The 21,809-nt window shown below is 61.2% G+C and overlaps 1 protein-coding gene across 2 annotated transcripts in view; it reads right to left on the bottom strand.

The window, feature by feature from the left end:
- Positions 1–21,809, bottom strand: part of CELSR1 (cadherin EGF LAG seven-pass G-type receptor 1) — a 146,317-nt gene that overhangs the window by 15,268 nt on the left and 109,240 nt on the right. For both annotated transcript variants that reach the window (XM_025282673.3, XM_044940747.2), the window contains exons 10-24: positions 21,491–21,676; positions 20,406–20,519; positions 19,404–19,578; positions 18,747–18,888; positions 17,032–17,152; positions 15,216–15,399; positions 14,772–14,873; positions 14,073–14,167; positions 13,484–13,693; positions 12,074–12,257; positions 10,490–10,633; positions 6,710–6,914; positions 5,501–5,668; positions 3,751–3,877; positions 1,736–1,936 (exon numbers count right to left, since the gene is read on the bottom strand). In XM_025282673.3, the coding sequence (XP_025138458.3) occupies positions 1,736–1,936; positions 3,751–3,877; positions 5,501–5,668; positions 6,710–6,914; positions 10,490–10,633; positions 12,074–12,257; positions 13,484–13,693; positions 14,073–14,167; positions 14,772–14,873; positions 15,216–15,399; positions 17,032–17,152; positions 18,747–18,888; positions 19,404–19,578; positions 20,406–20,519; positions 21,491–21,676 (2,358 nt within the window). The remainder of the gene's footprint in view (positions 1–1,735; positions 1,937–3,750; positions 3,878–5,500; positions 5,669–6,709; positions 6,915–10,489; positions 10,634–12,073; positions 12,258–13,483; positions 13,694–14,072; positions 14,168–14,771; positions 14,874–15,215; positions 15,400–17,031; positions 17,153–18,746; positions 18,889–19,403; positions 19,579–20,405; positions 20,520–21,490; positions 21,677–21,809) is intronic.

Genomic DNA, 21,809 nt, shown 5'->3' with positions numbered 1-21,809 from the left:
CAGCGACGGGACCGTCCTGCTCAGCCGTCCTCTGGGCTGGCGCAGCGCTCCCATCAGCCCCCGCGGGGCCAGGTTGGCATCTGACACTCCTGACCCCCCACGCATGTCTGCGTCTGAGACTGGATGGAGACTGCGGCGCTTCCAGGGATTTAACACCGCGACAACCACGAGTCCTCACTGCATGAGGGACGGAGGAATGACACCTATGTCAGCAGCAGGTGGCAGCTGGAACGGCCCACTGAAAGGCTAAGGGCCCACTGCTCACCGCGGGAGAGACCGGAATTAGGAGAGCAAACTCCGAACTTCCCGCCATCACTTCATGTGCACGTGTGATGGTCAGCTGGCCTCATGTCGTCCCAGGGCCAGTGGGGTCACCATTTAGTGATGGACCCTGAACTCAGCCACGATGAACTGTCGGCCCTGGGCCGGGTTACGCAACCTGGCCGGCCCCGGGGCTCCCCACCTGTGAGCAGGAATGCTGCCACCCCCAGGGCCCCAGGGAGGTTGCCAAGAGCCAGAGCACGCAGGCAAAGCCTTGGGCACAGAGCCCGTGCCTCCTCCTTCACCCCCATCGAGGGGCTGTGACCCCTGGTCTCTGAAAACCTCTTTGGGAAAAAGGAAAAAGCCACTAGCAGCCAGCCAGGGACCAAGCCACACGCCTCCCTCCTCCTTCTTGCCTTTTTCTCCCCTCCAGGGCAGGTCCCTACCCCAGGCCCCAGGGACCTCGACCCAGCCCCGCCAGCCATGCCTCTGGGACTCAGATCCCTCACATCCTACAGAACAGCCTGTGCCCTGCCCCCACTCTGGCTGCAGCCGCATCTTTTACCCTCTCCTCCCTGAAGCCAAACTACTTCAGTCTCGACCAGGTTCTCCAAGTGCTGTCGTTTCCACCCCCTCCTTTGTATGTTACCTTTTAAATACACTGTGGCTGGTGGGCAAGAATGCAGCTGATTATATACATCTAGCCCCATAATAGGCAGCTACCTTGCTAAACTCTTTAATTATTTCTTATAATGTGTGTGTAGGTTGGTCTGGATTTTTCTGTGAGGTCCATCATATCAGATGTATAATCACCTAACCATAACTTCCAGGAGTCTAAGTAACACCCCACAAACCCATGTGATGCCCCAGGAGCCCACGTGACCTGGGGCGGCTTGAGCGAGACGCCCCGTATTTAATGTGATCACACTGACGTTCACCCTTCCTCCTCTCCCCCACGATTCTCTCTCCCCGCAGGCTCCCTTCTCTCGTCACCCTGCCGACCCAGGACCACCGCATCGCTGAGTTCTGGCCTGTCCTCAACACCAGTGCTTTCACAGAGAGTGTGGCCGTGACTCCCCAGAAAATGCAGGGCTGGGAGACACGGCCCAGCAGGGATGGCTTCAGGCTCAAGTGACAGCTCGCAGGACTCTGGGGTCTCACGAGTGTACTCTCTGATGTAATCGCAAGTGTCTGGATCACGAAAGTGAGAGTTGATGTGCACAGAGCTCTTGGCTCCCAAGGTGACCTTGCAAGGAGATTCCTGCCGAGGGCAAAGCAACAAGCCCACCTGCAGGGCCTGGGTCCCCAGCTTCCCACCAGACTCCCAGCCTCATCCATCCCTGGAAACAGCCGCAGACACGCCGCCCGGCCCCAAGAACGGGTGGGAGGACCCCTCCTGCTCCAGCCCTGGAGGAAGGTCGGTCCACGTACGTGCCCAGGTGGCCCCACAGGGGGCTGGGGGCAGGGTCCTCACCGGGTTCTCGGTCTGGGCGATCCCGATGACAAAGACCAGCTGGGAGGAGAAGAGCGCGGCGATGAGGTTCTTGTGGATGCCGTTCAGGTTGGAGCGCAGCGTCCGCACCAGCGCCAGGAGCACGAAGGCCACCAGCAGCGCGGCCAGCGACAAGGACACGGCCGCGTAGGTCACGATCTTCAGAGGCAGGACCTCCCCGTGCTGCGGGCGGGTGGGCCAAGGGCGGGAGAATGCGTGAGGGCCGTGGCTCTGAAGGCGCTTTTGCACAATCAAGACACACTGATGCTTAATCACGTGGACAGGAGCCAGGGTGGCTGCCACATGGCTCTCAGGGGAGCGGAAACCAAGAATGACAATGAAACGAGCAGTCGGGCTGACAGCAAAGTTCTGCAGGTGCCGGGGGACGGCTGCAGGTGCCGGGGGACGGCTGCAGGTGCCGGGGGACGGCTGCAAGCACCGTGGACGGACACAGTGCCCGTGACCTGCACGCTCAGACTCGGCCGAGATGGCCACTTTCATGTTAGGTGTGTTTTGCCAAAGTAAAAACAGACAAAAAAGCGAAAAACAAAAAACAAAAAACAACTTTAAGCCTAACTTGTGCTGTCTGGCAGGAGGTACGGAGCCAATTCTGAGCTGAGAGACCTTCCAACAAAGTCTCAGCTCACACAAAAAACAAGGTGTCAGAGCTGCAGGAAACCACAGTCGTCCCCTCTGATTTTTTTTTTTCAAATATTTTTCAAAATAGGATGGACACGCGTCTAGGGTCCGGCGCCCGGTGGAGGTTCGGCACTTGGGAAACAAACAAACCGGTTCTATGGCAACTTCTAGAAAGCACTGTTCTGAACGGGCACAGAACTGTGAGCCAGGCTGCCTGGGGGAAGTGAGGAGCCAGGCCTGGGGGTGCGGGGGGGAGTGCCGGGGGGGCTGCGAGTGCTCCAGAAGTGTGGCAGCACCCACTCCCCGAGGCCAGGGGCTCTTCAGACGCCTCTGGCTTTGAAGCACCCGGGCGTGGGGGGGCCTCGATTCCTACTCTTGTTTAATTTCTTCTACCAGGACTTCCTTCTGCTTCCTTTGCCTGCGAGGCTGCTCCTGGTGCTGCTCAGCTTCCTGGCCATCCGGGGACCCCCAAACCCACCCCTCTGTGGACAAAGATGATTCACAATTAACCCTGTCCAGGCCGCAGGCCAGTGCTTCCCGCTGGAAAGCGCCCCTGCCCACGGAAGCCCTGCTGTCCTAGCGCCCAGAGGCGCAGTCTCTGCTGTTGGCACTCTGACGCCCCGTCGGCAGCGGCTTGTGGCTGACTCACCTCCCGAGAACGCAACAGACACTTGGGCCGCTGCAGACCGGGAGTCCCGGGAGGGACGGTGGCCGGGCTGCCTGGGGCACATGGCAGGCCTGAATACAAGGTGAGGTCCCCAAGGCACCCGGGCCGGCTCCTCAACAGCAGCACACGCCCCCGACGGCCAGCCCCACCCTGCCCCTAGGCCCCATGGCCTCATCGGAGGCCCACGGAGGCCACTGAAGACTGGAGGTTAAACATCAGCTGCCCACCGCTTCTGCGGCTCCTGACAGAGCCTCCTCTGTCCTCCCGGGGGTGGTGTGTATGGCATCGGAGGGAAATAACTCTATTGTTCCCGCCCGGTCTCGTCCTTAAAATTTTATGTGCGTGCAGCATAAACCGCATCACCTAACAGGCTGCTGAGCACCCTGCGTTGAAGTGAGGTGTGTATTCCAGGAGTTTCAGCCTGAGGTTCTGGGCGGTCATCACAGTTTTTAACTTACAATGTGGCCTCTTTGAAAACCCCTTCCGGGGGGTTTTATTATGGGAATCCTAACACAGTCTGGCCAGTCCTCCCGAACAGTTTGCAATCTTGGCATTGGTTTGTTCAGAGACCTTAGAAGTAGAGGCAGAGCTCGCAGAGGGGTAGGCATGGGGCCAGGCTGATTTTCCAGAGGGATGGGTCCCTGGACACACTGGCCAGGTGGGCAGGGGCGGCCCTGGGGGTGGTGCCCACCTCACGCCGGGAGACGTCCATGAGCACGGCTGAGCTGGCAGCATGGCTGCATCGGCAGGCGACGTGGGTCCGGTTCCGGGACAGCAGCTCGCAGCCTTTGGCCGACCACCCTCCAGTCCCGCCGGTGCTGCAGAGGAAAGGGGGTGAGGAGGGGCCTCTGAGGCCCTCCCGCCTGCTGGAGCCCAAGCAACGTCCTTGCCGTGCCCTGGCCAGGCACCACTGTCCCCGCTGTGAGGACCGCAGGCTGGCCGCCCCGGCGACCGTGTGAACCCTCTCCCTTCCCTTCCCAGGCCTCTAATGAGCACCCTCGGAAATACACATCTCATGCGTCATCCAGCAGTAAAACTTCAACGGGTGTCACAGGCCTCTTTGTCGGAGACATTAGTCAGTTGTTCAAACAGCCACTTTGTGCTTTAGTCTCCTTTTGAGTCTCTATGATTTAAGAAGAGACCTGGTGTGTCTGTTTCACACTTTCATCTTCAGATTGCACACAGTTTTATGGCAGCCGCCTGGAAGCGGGGCCCCATTATTACCCTGTTTTACTGAAGGGAAGCCCCAGATGACAGGCTGCTGCAGGGCCCTGCCCTCCTGACTCTGGGAAAGCCGAGCGACATCTCTGATCCTTAGTCTATTCATCTGTGAAGTGGGATGTGAAGGCTCACACACGTTGCCAAGAACGTGAAGGTCGGGCCGGCAGGTGCAGCACAGAGGGCGGGTCATTAGCGCACCGCTTACTGCCGGGGTCCAATCAAGTGACCACGAGAGACAGCCGGGCCCAGCGCGCGCCAGACAGACCTCAGCGCCGCCCTCCCCGTCAAAGGGGGCCCCTCATTCTCTTTTGTAAGCCAAGCGTCTGCTACCCTCCGGGCGCTATGCTGGCTGCTCGTTAACTAGAATTTGGAAAAACCAGAAGGAGGGGGAGTGATGCGTGGTCTGTGCCGAGCCAAACCTGCCTCCCAGCGGGAGTGCCAGCCCATGGCCCCGCAGGGCCCCCGCGGCAGACACCCCGCCGTCAGCGGATCCACAATGTCAGGGAAGGTCTGGGCTGCACTGGAGCGAGCGCAAGGCTCTGTCCCGGGTGCAAGCCCGGCGTGCGGGGGTCGGAGACAGACGGATGCTGCTGCTGTGGGCGGGGCCACTGAGCGGTAAAGCCAGCCTCAGCAGCTGCCATGTGGGTCTCCAGGGTGGGACGGCTGAGGTCAGGGACTCTGGTCTGCTACAGGGACCCCTCCCTCACATCTGGGATTTCCCACTGTCAGTGCGGGAGGACCCGGGACCCAGTCTCTGACTCCCACCCCTGTGTGTCCAGAACGAGCCCCCGCCTTATCCGGTGGTGACCGGGGCACCTGTTGGCAAGAGTCCTGCAGGGGAGTGACCCTGTCCCCACGCTGGGCTTCTCGAGAGATCACCGCGTGTGCCTGTGCAAGTGTGTACACAGTGTGCACATCTGTGTTTCCAGGCATGTGTCCATGTGCATTCATGCACACACGTGCCTGGTCATAACTGGGTGCGTGTGCACACACGTGTGTTTCCAGGTGTGCATGCGTGTACATGCGTGTGCACTTGTGCTTATGGAGGGCTCTGACGCCCCAGGAGGGACTGAAAGGGGAGAAAGGGACCACAGACGAATGCCCCCCCACCAGGACGCTCTGCCAGCGGAGTGTTGGGGACCTGCAGGCAGGCACCCCGGCTCAGCAAAGCTCCCCCAGAGACACACAGTGCTGGGGGCAGGGGGTGACGTCACCCTTACGTGATGGAGTGGTTCCAGGACACGCAGACCGGCTTGGTGCGCTCCTCGGTCTCCAGGAGGGCGAACTCCACCAGGACGGGCCTCTCCAGGGGGCTAGGCAGCGGGGCCCCCTCACTGTACACCACTGTGCTCACCACTGGCGTGTTGATGACGGGCCGGTTAGGCAGCCTGTAGGCAGAAAGCAGAGCCCAGGACAAACCCGCCTACAGCCCCAGGAGGACACAGCTCGGCGGTCTCTCAGCAGGGACTGGACCAAGCGCGCAAGCTCAGGACCTCTGCCCTTGAGAGCGTGTGATGGGCTGGGGGAGGAGGAGGGCTGTGGGCTTGGTGAAGGTTTAACCACGGACAGGCGAGCACATGGCCCTCTGGGACAGAGGCAGACTCTGGAAATTCAACATGAAGAGAAGGAATGAGCGAGCAAATGTCGGGCCCCACAACCTATAACAGAACCGGAGAACCCTGGCCTGCAGGGAACATCCCGGGAAAGGAACGCGATGCCGTGCTTGTGGCTCTGGGAGGCCTCTCGTCCAGCCCCCGGGAGGGGTGCACGTGAGGACTGCAGCCCCGGGGCAGGAGAGCTGCAAAGTGACCTGAAGGTTGAAAAGAGCCAAGCCTCCGTGGGTGCCTGCCTCTGCTCAGGCCTCAAAGCCCTTGGGTGGCGTTTGATTCTTCAGCCAGTGTTCACTGAGCTGCCTGCCCTTGGTGAGAAGAGCCACCTCACTGGGAAAGACCCTGATGTTGGGAAAGACTGAAGGCAGGAGGAGAAGGGGAGACAGGATGAGATGGTTGGGTGGCATCACTGACTTGATGGACATGAGTTTGAGCAAGCTCTGGGAGATGGTGAAGGACAGAGGAGCCTACGGTGCTACAGTCCGTGGGGTCGCAGTCGGACAGGACTGAGCAACTGAACGACAACTTGGGCCTGGGGCCACTGGCAGCTGGTGGCAGGCGGGGCGAGGGGACAGACGCTCAAAGCAGCAGCGACACGGCCGAGCCGGGGGCGTGTGTCGGGAGGGGCGCTCTGGCAGAAACACCAGGCACACTCAGAACGCCTGCCGAGGCAGACCGCGGGGCAGCAGTCTCTGGCCTGGAGCCGGGGTTACTGTGCAGTGTCCTTGTACAGATGTTCCGGTGGTCAAGATTCTGACCTACAGGCGCCTTGGAACCTTCTGGAAATCCCCCCACCCCGCCTCCTGGAGCCAGCCTTACCTGAGGCTGCGGCGATCCGGGTCGTAGCGCTCCGGCAGCAGCTGCCCCAGGGTCCGGCAGATGAGGACCAGGGCGATGGCGACCTGCCCAGGCTCCTCGGGGTGTCTCTTCCGCCTCTTGGACGGGGCCTCCGTCTCGGCGCTGGGCTGCAGGCGCGCCATCTGGGGGGTGGTCTTGCGACCGGCCGGCCTCGCCGTGGGCCCCTCTGCAACGGAAGCACAGAGTGAGGATGGGGGCCAGATAGCTGTGATCCGACCAGACCGCTTTCTCTTCGAGCCAGTGAAATTCCATGCAGGCTCTGTGGAAAACCCTAGGCGGCTCCTCAGAAGCGCGAACACGGAACCGCCCCGGACCCTGCAGCCCCACTTCTGGGTGTGCCCCGAAGAGCCGGGGGCAAGGGCTTCACCGAGGCGTGCACACCGCACCCACGGCCCCCTGAGTCACGGCAGCCACGAGGTGGAGCAGCCCAGGTGTCCCTGCATGGATGACGGGCTGGCAGAACGTGGTCCATCTGCACGGGCCACAGCAGGTGAACCCGAGGGCACGGTGCTCCTGAGAATCCAGTGGGATGCTATCGACCCCACTCACGTGGGGCCTGGGAGACCCCTAGGACGCACAGAAAGCAGCTCCTCACCACTCTTGCGGAAGGCTCATGGCCACACTCACCCATGTTTCCAACAACCCACAGGGTGCCCACTGGGCCTCGTCCAGAGGTCTCCTTGGGAGGCATCTCCAGCCAGCACACACCGCCCGGAGTACAGGCTCCAGGGAAGCAGGTGGTGGGAGAGGGTCTTCCCTCTGCTGCCATGATGGGGGTGCCACAGGCGGGGGGCCAGCCTCAGGGTGGCTGGCCGATTCCAGCAGACTCCCCTCTGCCCCGAGGCAGCCACCCACTTTCCACGTCCTCTTGACCCTGCTCAGGGCTGTGCTGGTCAGCAGCTGGTTAAAAGCTCCAGTTGCCCATACTCTGCCTGGTCAGCAACCCTGGTTAGCCACACTCAGCCTAGTTAACAACCCTGGCTAGTCACCCTCAGGCTGGTTAACAGCATGGCTAACCACCCTCAGGCTGGTTAACAGTCCTGGTTAGTCACATTTAGGCCGGTTAGCAGCATGGCTAGCCACCCTCAGGCTGGTTAACAACCCTGGCTAGTCACCCTCAGGCCAGTTAACAGCATGGCTAGCCACCCTCAGGCTGGTTAACAGTCCTGGTTAGTCACATTTAGGCCGGTTAGCAGCATGGCTAGCCACCCTCAGGCTGGTTAACAACCCTGGCTAGCCACCCTCAGGCTGCTGAGTGAGGCAGGCTGGCCAACACTGGCTGTGGGGGCAGCGGGGCGGGAAGGTCCGAGTCTGAGCAAGGGGGTTGTGGGCTTGGTGATGCCAGAGGGGGCGGGGGTGAGAGTGGGCAGAGGCTTGGAGCCCCCAGGGCAATGGGGCAGGGAGAAGGGGGTCTTCCAGGAGGGACACCTGAGCAGCCAGCCGGACACCGGGGGCCAGGGGGCCGGGCTGCACCCCGGGAAGCCCAGCCACGAGGGTCTCACCCACATCTCGGGCTGAGGGAGCTTAGGGTCCTGGTCCTCAGCCTCCCGGCCACGTGGCAAGTCAGGTGTCTGGGAAAGTGGCGGGGGAGGCCGCAGGGGCCCCGGGTGGGATCTTATCAAAAGAGAATCGGCCGGTTTACTACGGGGTGACCATGCTGGTCAGCTGACATTGTGGCAACTTAAGTAAATACCACACGGAATAAAGTCCAGGTGCAGGGGCCGGGGCGTCAGCCGAGGCTTCCCAAGCAGAGCAGGGGAGCAGGTGCCACAAGCTTCTCCCACGGGGTTTCCTAAAGCAAATGGCCTCCTGCGTGTCCACTCCCGATGCCACAGGCCCCGAGAGAGGGCAACCCAGGGGCCAGTTCAGAGGCAGAAATGCTGACACCCTCACAGAGAAAGAGCCCGAGTTTAGGTCAAGACACTAAACTATATGCAGATACACACACACAGTTGTCCACCCCACCTTAGCTGCGGGGCTTGCGTTTCAGGGCCCTCTGTGGACGCCTGGAACCATAGATAGTTGTTGGTGTTGTTCAGTCACCCAGTCGTGTCCAGCTCTTTGCGCTGCAGCACACCAGGCCTCCCTGTCCCTCACCGTTCCTAGAGTTGGCCCAAATTCATGTTCTTTGCATCAGTGATGCCATCCAGCCACCTCATTCTCTGATGCCCTCTTCTGCTTCTGCCCTCAATCTTTCCCAGCGTCAAAGACTTTTGCAATAAGTCAGCTGTTCACATCAGGTGACCAAAATACGGGAGCTTCAGCTTCAGCATCAGTCCTTCCGGGAATATTCAGGGTTGATGTCCCTTAAGATTGGCTGGTTTGATCTCCTTGCTGCCGAGGGACTCTCAGGAGTCTTCTCCAGCACCATGGTTCGAAGGCATCAATTCTTTGGCATTCTGCCTTCTTTATAGTCCAGCTCCCACAGCCGTACATGACCACTGGGGAGGCCACGGCCTTGACTAGACGCACCTGTGTCGGCAGAGTAACGTCTCTGCTTTCCAACACACAGCCCAGGTTTGGTATCGCTTTCCTGCCAAGAAGCGAACGTCCCGCTGATTTCATGGCTGCAGTCACCGTCCACAGTGAGTTTAGAGACAAGAAGAGGAAATCTGCCACTGCTTCCTCCTTTCCCCTTCTGTTTGCCGTGAAGTAATGGTGCCGGATGCCATGATCCTAGTTTTTTTTAATATTTAGTCTTAGGTCTTAGTACTGAACCCTACATTTTTTTCCTATGCATACATACAAAGTTTAATTGGTAAATTAGCACATTAAAAAATTAACAGCAAATATCTGTGAGAGTAGGACCATAAACAAGGCTGAGCGCCGAAGAACTGATGCTTTTGAACTGTGGTGTTGGAGAAGACTCTTGGGAGTCCCTTGGACTTCAAGGAGATCCAACCAGTCCATCCTAAAGGAAATCAGTTCTGAATATTCATTGGAAGGACTGATGCTGAAGCTGAAGCTCCAATAGTTTGGCCACCTGATGGGAAGAGCCAACTCACTGGAAAAGACCCTGATGCTGGGAAAGACTGAAGGTAGGAGGAGAAGGGGATGACAGAGGATGAGATGGTTGGATGGCATCACTGACTCAATGGACATGAGTTTGAGCAAGCTCTGGGAGATGGTGAAGGACAGGGAGGCCTGGTGTGCTGCAGTCCATGGGGTCGCAAAGACCTGGACAAGACTGAACAATAACAATATCCTACATCAGTGTAAAACTTTAAAAGTTTTTAAGACATCTGAATAACATGCATGTAACTGACAAAACAAATTGACTAAAAAGGTTTCAAATTTTAAACTGTCCATCGAATCATCAAGTCCCTATTTGGGAGAGATGTTTTCAGCAGCTGGGGCAGATCTGTGAAACATACTTTAAGAAAATCGCAGTGTTTAAGCTGTGTGGCACGAGTCCTAACTTAGGACTGGAGGACCGAACTCAGATGGCTCTGCTTGGCTTTTGGGGGGTCGGGAAAGAGTCTAAAGTTTCACATCCATGGAGAGGCAGGTTTTCACTGCACAAGGAAGACTGGCTCACACACAGTGTGGGTGTTCACTCCATCACCAAGTTATAAACCAGCCCAATTTCTGTAAGGCACCCCCGTGGCTGCCTTTCCCTCTGGGCCGGCAAACGCCGGGCTGCAGGGTGCAGGGCAGAGGGCGGGGGCCACGGCAGGCTGAGCCCCCCTCCTCCCCCTGCTGCAGGCCCCCAGGGGAGCCCCCACGTCTCATCCGCCTTACCTTTCCTCTCGGCTGGTTTGAAGAAGTCCTCTGAGAAGAAGACCGAGGACTCCAGGTCTCTGGGGACCTCGCCCCGGAGGTGCTCGAGCCGCGGCACGTGGGCTCCTGTGAAGTTCAGCTTGTCGAAGACGTCGACGGCAAGAACTGGGGGTACAGGGGTCCCCATCACACACAGCCCCTGACCCCCGCCCCGCGTGGAGAGCCCACCTGGACCGCTGATGCTTCCGAACGGCCCAGAAGGACTGTCCCTGGTCACCATCCCCTTTGAACAGAACCGACGCCCACTTCTGGCTGAGTCAGACAGCCGGGGGCCTGGGGACCTGGGGAGCTTTAGGAGGGGCACCCTCACCCCCCACAGGAGTGTCATTTCCCTGCAGCCGTGTCCCTGCCGACGGTCACCCCTGCAGGCTCCAGGGAGAAGCCCCAGGCCATGCTGCTGAGCTGTTTGATTCAACACCCACTCTGTGAAGGGTACCCTCAAGTCACTGCACAGCAAAGGGAGGTGCTCCCACCCCGGCAGTCAGGGTCAGGGGCAGCGGGAGCCCTGGAATGCGGGAGGCAGGGGTGGCTGGCCCCAAGGGCTGGGAAGGTGGACGGCTGGCCCCAGCACAAGCAGCACCCAGGAGGATGCTCTCGGGCCAGGGCAGGGGGAGGGTCCCAACCGCAGAGCATTGGGGTGGACGCTGGAGGGTGTGCGGGCAGAGGCTTGGCCGGGACCGGCCTCTCGAAGGGGCTGCGGGGCAGCGGCTGCACCGGGCGCCCCTCGGGTGCCCGCGTCCTGTCTGCCCCGGGAGTCTGCAGGCCGGCTCTGCCAGACCCTCTGCACAGACGGAGGCAGGGACCCCGGCGCTCACCCTTCCCTCCTGCCCCACTGACAACAGCATCCACGCCCTCCTCCAGCCCAGCGTCCAGGCCCCGGTGAGCTCAGCGTGAGCGTCTGCTCAGCAGTGAGGCCCCTCCCCGTGAGCCCGAGGCTCCGCGCTAGCTCTGGGTTAAAGGCTCAGCCCTCTGGAGACAGATGATCCCGGAAATTAAGGGGCAACTCCCAGGGAAGGGGCAGTGCTGGGGTCCCACCTGAGGCCCCACGGGGGAACTTAATAAACACAGGAGGGAGACCAGCAGCCCCGCGTCCAGGACGGCACCCTCCAGCGTCTCCCTGTCTGGGCGGGTGGGGCTGGCCCTACATCAGGGCCTCCTCCCCAGGAAGGAAGCTGACTGTTAAAGCCCCGAGCCCAGAATAGCACGTCCTGAGTCCCTGGGGCGACTCGGTCCACAGGCGTTCGCTGTGTGGACGGCTCAGCCCCCGGCCCGGTGCGGTGGGTATGGGGGGCGGCATTCCCTTGCGCCTGCTGCCAGCGGCCTGTCTCTGCCCCTCCGGGGTCTGTGCCTCTGCCTGAGGCTGGAGGCTGAACCTATGGCCAGACCCTCAAGCCCGCCTCCCCGGGCAGCCCCACCCCCAGGTCTGGAAGGCCTGCGGACCACCAAGACCCTCCCCGCGTCGACCCTTCCCCGACACGTGGCCAAGGGGGCAGAGCTGCAGACGGGCCCTGGGGGTCCCCCAGCCCCCCTGGGCCGTGGCCTCACCCACGTTGGCCGTGACGATGACGAAGGGCCGCAGGTACGTCCTCCGCAGGTTCCGGGCCACGTTGCTGAAGTAGGCCTCGAAGCGCCGCAGCAGCTGCGCGGTGCCGGGCTCGCTACGCTGGATCTGCTCCCAGGCGGCCCTGGTGGCCGGGGCCAGGAGGGCGCTGCCCGTCTGGACGACGTCCTGCTCAGACAGACAGACAGACAGACGGTGCTCAGCTTACGTGCGGCCAGCCCGCAGGAGCCTGATTGACGAGACAGGGCGCGGGCTCTGGGGAGCCTTCGGGACCAGGCTGGGCCCAGACGGTCAGAGATGGGGACAGGTGCTGGCGTGTAACCTCCATGGTCGGGGAATCCTTGCAGGGCTTCCCCCCGAGATGCAAAGGGGAGAGGCAGGCAGAGACGCCCCCCGGTCACATCGGCAACCCCCACCCCACCAGGAGAGTCAGGCGTGGGGACCCCGGCCACTGCTGAGCCCACAGGGAGGCAGCCCAGGACGCCCGGTGCGCTCCGGTTCAGGTGACGCCCCCTCCCCGAACACTGCAGATGAACGGGGGGCAGCGTGGCAAGGACACGGGGGTGTCACTGGGACTCGGGGGGCCACAACCCAGGCTGAAGGCAGGATGAGAAACTTCTGTTTGCAAACAATTGGAAATGGGAACAAAACTCCCTTGGCCCAAACCCTCAGGCCTGGATTGAAATGCGGGTGACAGGACCTTCCGACACCCTGAGGACTCTGCATGGAGGTTCCCAGGGTTGGGGGTGGTCAGCATGGACAGGAAGGTTCCCCGGGGGGCTCTGCATGGTTGGAGAGGGTCCCCGGGGGCTCTGCATGGACCAGGAGGCCTTAGGAGTGAAGCAGAAATATGAGGCAATGCCAGCCACCCCCCAACACAAGAGCAGTTTATAAGCTAGGTGAACGCGTCTCCTTACTGGTTATTTTCAACAGACGCTTCGTAGGGACCAATCACTTAAACGCAACGCAGGGCTGTCTCTAGGGAAGGAGACGCCAGGCCACCCGAGATCGGGAGCTCTGGGGCCGGGAGACCCTGGTGCCCACCTCTCACAGGCTGCGTGCCCTGGGCCCCCTGGGCCTCAGATTCCTTAACTGTAAAGCCGGGCAACAGTGGGCTCCACAGAGGATGAGTGTGGCAGTCAGAGGGCTGACTCAGGTAGACCACCCCGAATGCTGGTGTGCGCGCGGCATCACGCTCTTCCCCGTCAGGCCTGCTCCTTTGCCACGATGCTCCCAACCCTCAGGAGTCCCCTTTCCAGTCACTGAATGGGCCTGAGCTCACATCGGGAAAGTGGGGTCTTGCCCCGAGGACACTGGACACGCCGGCCGGTCACAGCCCCGTCTGGACCCCGGGACTTGCGGGACTAGGGGCCCCGCGCCTGCCACCCTCCTACCTCGTGGAAGTTGGCATCCCGCGTGGCCGCCAGCTCGAAGCCCTGCTGGCTGCTCTCGTGCAGCAGAACGCGGCCCAGCAGCTGGTAGGCCGTCCGCACGTCGTTGCCGAAGAGCGAGGCCGTGTGCTGCGTGGCGTTGCGCAGTGCCCGGGCCAGCCGCAGGGACCGCTCCCCGTCCATCTGCGTCTCATTCCGGCTCAGCTTCTCGTTCTGGGTCAGGGAGCAAGCGCCACGTTGGCCCTTGGCCCTTCCCAGGACACAGGGCCCGTCGCTTTCCAGTGGAAACCCCCTTCTCAGGAAAGAACTTTAAAAACCCCCAGACCCCCAGATGGCCATGGCACACAAAAGGAGGGTGTGTCAGGCTCAAAAGCACCTGGAGAAAGAGCCCAGGTGGATGAGGGACAGGGCAGGGTGTGGGGAGCTGTGGGCGGGGGGCCCAAACCCGGGGGCCCCGAGTCTGCAGACCCAGACGTGGGCTGAGATCTGGAAAGGGAGGCGGAGACGGCCTCCAAGGGCCGGCCTGGGCCCACGCGATCCCGGGGGCCTGGACGCCCAGCGCCCTCCCGTGCGTCCCCAGGGCGCAGCCTACCATGGCTTTGAGGTCCATGAAGGAGACGGTGGTGCAGTTAAAGAGCTCCGGGGGCAGCCAGCCCTTCTCCCCGCTGCAGTGCCGGACCGCGTTTCCTAGGGAGCAGGGAAGGACCCATTGAGCCTGAAAGCTGACTTGTGAACCAACCCCTGGCTGGCCCAGGGCCCATGGGTGCTGCAGCCACGAAGCCAACACAGCTCTTCCCTCAGGTCTGGGGCCGTGCCCACATCTGCCAGACATTAACAACCTTACAACTGACCTGGGCTGCTCAGTTGCTATGGGTGGGCAGCTGAGCAAGTCCGTGAAAAGATAAATCGGCTGGGTGGTCTCGAGCGCCCACTGTGTCCACGTGCGCTGCAGGCCCGCCTGGATCCCACTTGGGGCTGGCGCGCCCTGCATCATCTCACTGGACCTTCCGGGCCCCTCGAGGTGTGGGTGCAGGCATCACCCCCATCTTACCAAGAGACCCCTCAACCCTCCCGCCGCTGTGTTCTTCACGTTTTCCGTGTGCTCTTTCCAGGTTTTGCCGTTTACGATTGACGAAAAAGTTCTTATTCCCCCGGCACTTTGGGTAAAGGAACTCTTTCAACACGGAACATCCGGTGAGCTCCGATGCCTTGGCCAGCCCTCCCTCGAGCCCCACACCATTGACTGTCCTGTCTGGAACGGATGCCACAGGCCACACCCCATGGTACTTACCCACGGACCCTTTGGGGCACGGCACTGCGGCTGGCTGCCCGAACTTGGTCTGTGGCCACCATATGCCAGCCTCAAATGCTCTGGGGCATCCGTTGTAGATCACTGGGGACAGAGGGCAGGCGCTCAGCCTGGCACACGCGTGTGCGGTGCTCCCTGTACGCTCCTCCCGGAAGGGAGCCTAGCCCCACCGAGAACCGAACCCGGCGCGCCTCCACCACGGGGGTGAGAATCAGGGAGGGGGACACAGGCTCTGACCCACGCCGCCTGGAGGGCCAGCTGTAGAAAGCCAAGCAGACACAACTGGACCACGAGGCTGTCAGGCGCCCCCCACGCCCCGGGAGAGTGCAGTGCACACGTGCGCACACACACAACCCTCCCCCCAGAGGCAGATGCACAGTGGCCTGTCGCTGCCGCACGGCTGAGCGGGCCGAGGGCGGCGCAGACCTTCGCAGCCGAGGGCGGTGACCTCGGCGAAAGGGTTGTCACAGCGGTTGCACCGGCGTCCGATGACCCCGGGCTTGCAGCTGCACTGCCCGGTGTCCACGTCGCACACGCGGCTGTGGGAGCCATGCGGGAAGCAGTCACAGGGCAGGCAGGCATCCTGCCCCGGGGGCCTGTAGTAATTCTCCTGCGGGAGCCAGAAGCAGAGGCTGGACGTCAGTGCCGCAGAGGCCCCGCCCCTGGAGCACGTGTCCTCAGTGACGTCAGGGTTCCAGCCCGGCCGGCCGGCCTCACGGCTGCCGTCCACCCATGGCCTCCAGGCCGATGGCACCTGGGGCCCCCGCGACGGACGGGGCAGGGGTGTCCTCACATCTCAGCAAGTGCTTAACGTGGGCCAGCTTCTGTCCTCAGGAGGATCAGAGACTCAGTGGCGATCTGTGCATGGGGGCACCAGGGCGGCAGATGGAGCTTTGTGCTTTGTTTTTTTAAATTGTAAGAAATTAGAAGCCGTCTGAACATCTATCATTGGGCAGGTCAGGGTGATGGTCAAGAACACAGGCTTCAGTTTTGGAAAGTCCTGGACTGACGCCCAGCCGGGTGGTTCATGGGCCACAGCACCTTTGCCGGGCCACTCGGTCCCCCGAGGCCCACGGGTCGCCAGCTGGAAACTGGGACAGGCAGTGACTTGGGCAACTTGCGGCCCGGGACACAGTGACACAGACTTTCGTGTCAGACAGGGACACGGAAATGTCCCCTGGGGGTTCCAACCACATGTACTTCAGGGCCTAGAGGGGGCACTACACATGAGCAGCCACCCTGGGAGGGGACATGGATGTCCCTGTCACCGTTGATAGTCCTTTTTGCATTTTCAATAACTTTTTATGAAAAAAGAAAAACCTAGGCATGTTTTCCCCAAGTACCCTCTTTCCCTCTGCCCTCCTCCCCACCGAGGCTACGACCCCATCTACCACCACGTGGCTTGCGTGGTCCTGCTCTGCTAGGGCCCTTGTGATTCTTCAGACCCCAAGCGACATGCAGATGTCAGACAGCGCTGGGGCTGCAGAGAGCACCGTGAGGGCAGGGTCCCTTCCTGGGTCAGCAAGCCCAGCCAGCAGACTGCGCATCCCTCTGAGCAGCTACTGTTACGGACAGACCTTCCCTTCGGGATTCAAGTTACTGGCAGCTCACAGCGATTACTGACACAATATTCTGAAGGTACGTGGTGTTTTCCAGGAGGCCAAGTGGGCCGGGTTTCCATGTGATTTGGGCTGAGAACAGGCCGTGCATGAGGGCGACAGGTATGCAAGGCGGGGGGAGTGAGCAACGCTTTCCATATTTATTTGTTTACATTTTTAAAAAATGTTTTATGTGGGCCATTTTTTAGTCCTTACTGAATTTGTTACAACATTGCTTCTGTTTTATGTTTTGGCTTTCTGGCCATGAGGCACACAGGATCTTAGTTCCCTGACCAGGGGTTGAACCCACACTGTCTGCATTGAAAGGCTAAGTCTTAACCACCGGACTTCCAGGAAAGTCCCGAGCCACCAGGAAAGTCCCTCATATTTTGAATGGGGGTCATTGTTGGGTGGTTTGATTAAAGACCAGAAAAACGGCCAAGCGGGGAGAACCACGGATGGTGCTGAAGATGAGCCAAACTCACAGAAATGTCTCAGCTTCCGATGACCCCGGGTGGGGCTGAACCAGCAGGCCTAGGGTGCTGAGGGTGAACGCCGTGAACACCTAAGTTGCGCGCTCTTGTGCAGGCAGGCGCGTGTGCCCGGCCCTGCCCCCCTGGGTCCCCACGGCCCGCGGGCCTCACCTTGCAGAGGCACTGCCCGCTGGTCTTGTTGCAGTCGGCGTCGAAGCCTTTGCTGACCGCACAGTGGCAAGGCCCGCACACAGGGTTCCCCCACCAGCCTCGGGGGCACGGAAGGTCGATTCTGTTGGGACATCAGACAGCGGGTGGAAGGTACGTAACTGCCCTTTTTGGCACCAGAGGGATGTTGGCGGCCTTGGCCCCGACTGGCCTAGATCTGGGCGCCCCCCGCCCCTGAGTGGTCCGCTTCCCCCTGCTGCCTCCACGGAAGGCCTTAGCCTTTCGTGTGCTAGGCCTAACCTCCAGGGGCCCATGTTGGAAGCGGTCTACTTCAGCGGTTTGCCCACCTTTCCCCTCCCTCTGGAAGACGCTGGTGACGCCCTGACCCAGCCTCCCGCGAGCAGCATGTCAGCGGTTCACGCTGCCCAGCACCCCCACCAGGACACCTGGCCCAGAGGGAGGGTGACAGCCACCCCCCCACCAGGCTGGCTCTCCGTGGCCCGGCACCACCCAACAAGTGTGCCCTTCAGGCTTCACAAAATGAAACCCTGCCCTACGTTTACTACCCTGGCTGACGGCTTTCCATCCGCCCGCCCACCAGCGTCAACCCCTCCTTCTCACCTGTTCACCCAACCAGCAATTATTAAGTACTGACTGTGTACACACTAGGGGAATACAAACGACCGGGACGGGGGTGGGACTCCAGTCTGGTGTTGACGGATCTGCATCGACGGGGGGGACCCCAGAGCCTTGGCATCCTGCCCCTTCTCCCTGCCTCCTCAGCCCTGCCCTACGGGCAACGCCAGGCCTCAGGGACGCCACACGGCCTCCCAGCCGGTGCCCTGGCCTCTGGCTTCCACCTGCTTGAGCCACATTCCACTCGCGAGTCGGAGGCTCTCTGACACCCAGTCTTGATCCCCCCATGGCTTTCTGTGGGGCCCCCGTGGCCTCCACAAAGCTGAGCTCTGTTCCCAGTTTGCAGGCAGCCCCTCCACTCAGGCCTGGGAGTCTCCCTGGTCCAGAAGCTGCCTGGGACAGCATGTGCCAGCCCTGCCCAGGACTGGCTGACCCTCTGAGCTCCTTAGACAGGCCTCATGCCATCACTGCTCGCTGGCTCTGCCCTCTGGTGTCCCCTCCTGAACACCCCCTGGAGGTGCCCCTCCCTTCAGCCTCCCTGACTCCACCCCACCATCACCCGGCAGGCTGGGCAGCTCCGCTGTGCATTTGGGTGGAGACAAGCTCAGTAGGGGTTGGTGAGAGATGCCTGGTTGGATTCTCCTTTATTTCATGCCAAATTAAAAGACACGTCCTTGTTATCCAGAACCACATGTTGTTGCTGTTCAGTCGCTTAGTCGTGTCTGAGTCTCTGTGACCCCACAGACTGTAGCCCTCCAGGCTCTTCTGTCCATGGGATTCTCCAGGCAAGAATACTAGAGTGGGCTGCCATCTCCTCCTCCAGGGGATCTTCCCGACCCAGGGATTGAACCCACATGTCCCGTGTCTCCTGCCTCGCAGGCAGATTCGTTACCACTGAGCTATCTGGGAAGGCTTTTAAACGCCGTAATGAAGCTATTGTAAACTCACCAAGTGGTGAGGAAGGGGGAATCAGATGGAGGTTATCAAAAGGTACCTCGCCTACTTGAGGTTCAGTAACAGAGGGAGAGAGCAGGTCGAGAGGGGGAGCAGCGCGTGGGCCTGCCGGTGGGGGCGGCGCTCACCTGTTCTCGCAGTACTGCCCATAGTGGCTGGACCCGCACTCACACATGTAGCCGCGCGGGGAGTCGGGGCTGTGCACGCAGGCTGCCATGTGCCTGCAGGGGTTCATGTGACACGCATCCACACACCTCTTCCCAAAGTACCCTGCGGGGACAGGCCAGCGTTACCCCACCCCGGGACCCGCCTCTCACACCGCAGGTCCGCGTTCCGTGAAGGGGTGGGTGGGGAGAGACCCTCTGCGTGAGCCTGTGTTTGCAATCTGCGGCCACCCCAAGACCCCCTTTCCAGGCTGCTCTGCGGAGGAAAGCCGCAGAGGCCCTTGGAATCACCTGAAGCATGGACACTCAGGGGGTCCGACCTGGAAACACGGAGGAGAGGTACCAGCCAAGCATCACCTCGACAGTCAGAGGCGAGCGCCCAACATATTCTCAAGCATGTGCCCTTCACTACCACTCCCTCGTGTCAGTATGCCTGGAGGATACAGAGGGAGTGTCCCTGCCCCCAGGTGAAGAGACAGCACAGGGGCCCCTCCTCAGTTACGAAACACACTCCGGCACCACACGCCCGCAGAGAGGTGCTGGGGACCAGCACCCGGCTCGGCGCGCCTCGGCGGGTTAAAGCACCGAAGGCGTGGCCCCCCGCGGCCGGCGGGCGCCCACCTCTGTCGCAGACACAGGAGTAGCCGTCCCAGGTGTTGTGGCAGCTGCTGTGGGGAGGGCAGGGGCTGGAGGAGCAGGGGTCCTCCACCTCACAGCCGTCCTTCACCCTGACCTTGAGGGCGTCGTTCATGTTCAGTGTGGCGATGTTGGTGGCCGTCTCCCCCATTCTCACTCCCTGTGTTTCAGAAAGGAGGACCCAGAGTCAGTCCCTCAGGGCTGGAGGAACCCCCAAAAGTGAGCCTGGGGTCCCTTGTTGCAAAAGTGAGGCCAGGATGCAGGCACTGCTGCCCCTCCCCAGGTGTGGCCCCCAGGACGGGGTTCAGGCCATCTGGGGTGAAGACGGAATAATTCCATGTTCTGATAATTCCATGGTGAGGGTCACGGAGGAAGCAGGAAGCAGAACAGCTGCTGGAGACGGAGGGCAGGGCGGCTCCTGGGAGAAGCGGGGGGCTGTGCAGAGGGTGTCTGGAGTCGAGGCACCGTGCAAAGCACCATGGGGCCAGATCACAGAGGTGCGAGAGCACAGGGGCAGGCGCGAAGGACTGTTGCCTGCAGTGGGAGCCTGGGGGCAGGCAGACATGAGTGGAGCATCGTTATACAACGGCTCCCTCGGGCTGCTGCTAGCGCACCTGGTCTAGGGGACGGGGCTGGGGCCCATCCAGGTGAGGATGGGGGCTGCTGCAGGCGGCCAGAGGGAGGCTCTGGACGGGACATGAAGGCAGGGCTGCAGGTGGATGAGGGGGTGGCCGGGAGGGCGGTGCAGAACTCGAGGGGAGGCAGGGAGGAGGAGGGCCATAAGTGGGAAACAGGATGTGTTCAAGTTGGGTGGGTGATTAGACAAGTGGGAAACAGGATGTGTTCAAGTTGGGTGGGTGATTAGACAAGTGAACTCGTTTGCTGAAAAGCAGCAGGACAATCATGGCACCGAGGGTGGTGCCGGCCGCCCTGAGCCCGCCGTGGAGGCCCAGGGTAGGGGTCGGGGAGGGCGCGCGCATGGGGTACCTGCATGCAGCCCCGGAAGCCGCGACGCACGGACACCTTGTCCTCAGACACGCCCCCCACGACGAGGCTTCTCATCCGCAGCCCGGGAAGCTGGTTCCCGATCTGCACCGTGTCCTGTGCAAAGAGAAGGGCTGGGCCACCGCCTGCAGACACCCGGCTGGGAAGCGCGCGCTCAGAGGCTGCAACCCAGCCAGGCCGGGCGCTCCCCACGGCCTGGGGGCCGTCCCTGCCTCACACAGGGGGCCACGCAGCCATTTCCGTGGAGAGCACAGCTGTTCGTGCCTGAGATGGCGGGGTGCGGGAACCAGCCGGGGGACACGTGTCTGTGTCCCAGCCCGGCCAAGGTGGACGGCTTGGGGGACGTGGGCCACCCTCCCACTTCCATCGTGGGCACTGCCAATGAGCCACTGCGTAAGAAAGTTTGATAAACTAAAAAAACGTAAAACCCGTCCGTGGTGGCAGGAACCTAAGGAAGTCTCGGCCGGATCCTCAAGCTCAGAACACGGCAGCTGTTCATTCCCAGAGCCAGGTGTGGGAAGAGCCTGGACTCCAAGAGCTCTTAGGAACCACAGGGAAGCCCCTCCAGTGTGTGGGGATCCCCTGACATGCCTCCGGTCACCTGGCTCACACCCTGCAGATCCAGCGTTCTCTGAGTCGCCTGCCTGGCATGCCACCTGCCCAGCTGGGACAGGTGTGCCTCTCCGGGGGCCCACAGCCCCTCCGGCACCTCGGTCACGTGCCTCCCCCAGGTCCATCTGTGTACCCCAGAGGCACAGCACAGAACGGCTGTGGCTCAAGCCAGCTTTGCTACAAGAAATCGCTGCTGCAGGCGGCACCGGCAGCCACGCTGGGACACACGGCGGGACCGAGTCCAGCTCCTGGTGCCAGGAGCTGACCATCTAGGCAGGGATGAGGTGCAGGCTCCCGTGATCCCAGCAGAAGGAGAAACATCGGACCCGAGTTCAGGGGAGCCCAGAAAGCATTCCTCCAAATCCACAAGCACCTGGCACCTGGCAGGGCCCCCCTGTGTCCCCGCAGGCCCAGGGGAGGGGTCTGTTCCAAAGAGGGTGCAGAGGCCCACTCACCTGGTCCATGCCATAGTCCAGGGTCATGACTGCCAGGTACTTGATATCTTTGCCCTCCTTGGCACTCTTCAGTTCTATCAGCAGGTGGTGCCACTCCCCGTCGGTCACGCGTGACCTGGACAGCTGCATGGACACCACGTCCGAGGCGCCGTGGGACACCTCGAACTGGATGTAGTTGTTCAGGATCTGCAGGACGGGAAGAGCTCCACTTGGGACTGAGGCAGTGATGACAAGATACAAACCACATCGTAGTCACTTAAGGAACAAAGCCATGCAGACAGACTTACCATGGGGCACTGAGTTAAAGATGAACGTAAAA

This window comes from Bubalus bubalis, chromosome 4, assembly GCF_019923935.1.
Source record: "Bubalus bubalis isolate 160015118507 breed Murrah chromosome 4, NDDB_SH_1, whole genome shotgun sequence".
NCBI lineage: Eukaryota > Metazoa > Chordata > Mammalia > Artiodactyla > Bovidae > Bubalus > Bubalus bubalis.
Note: the sequence above shows the minus strand (reverse complement) of the source record. Positions and strands in the feature narration are given on the sequence as shown.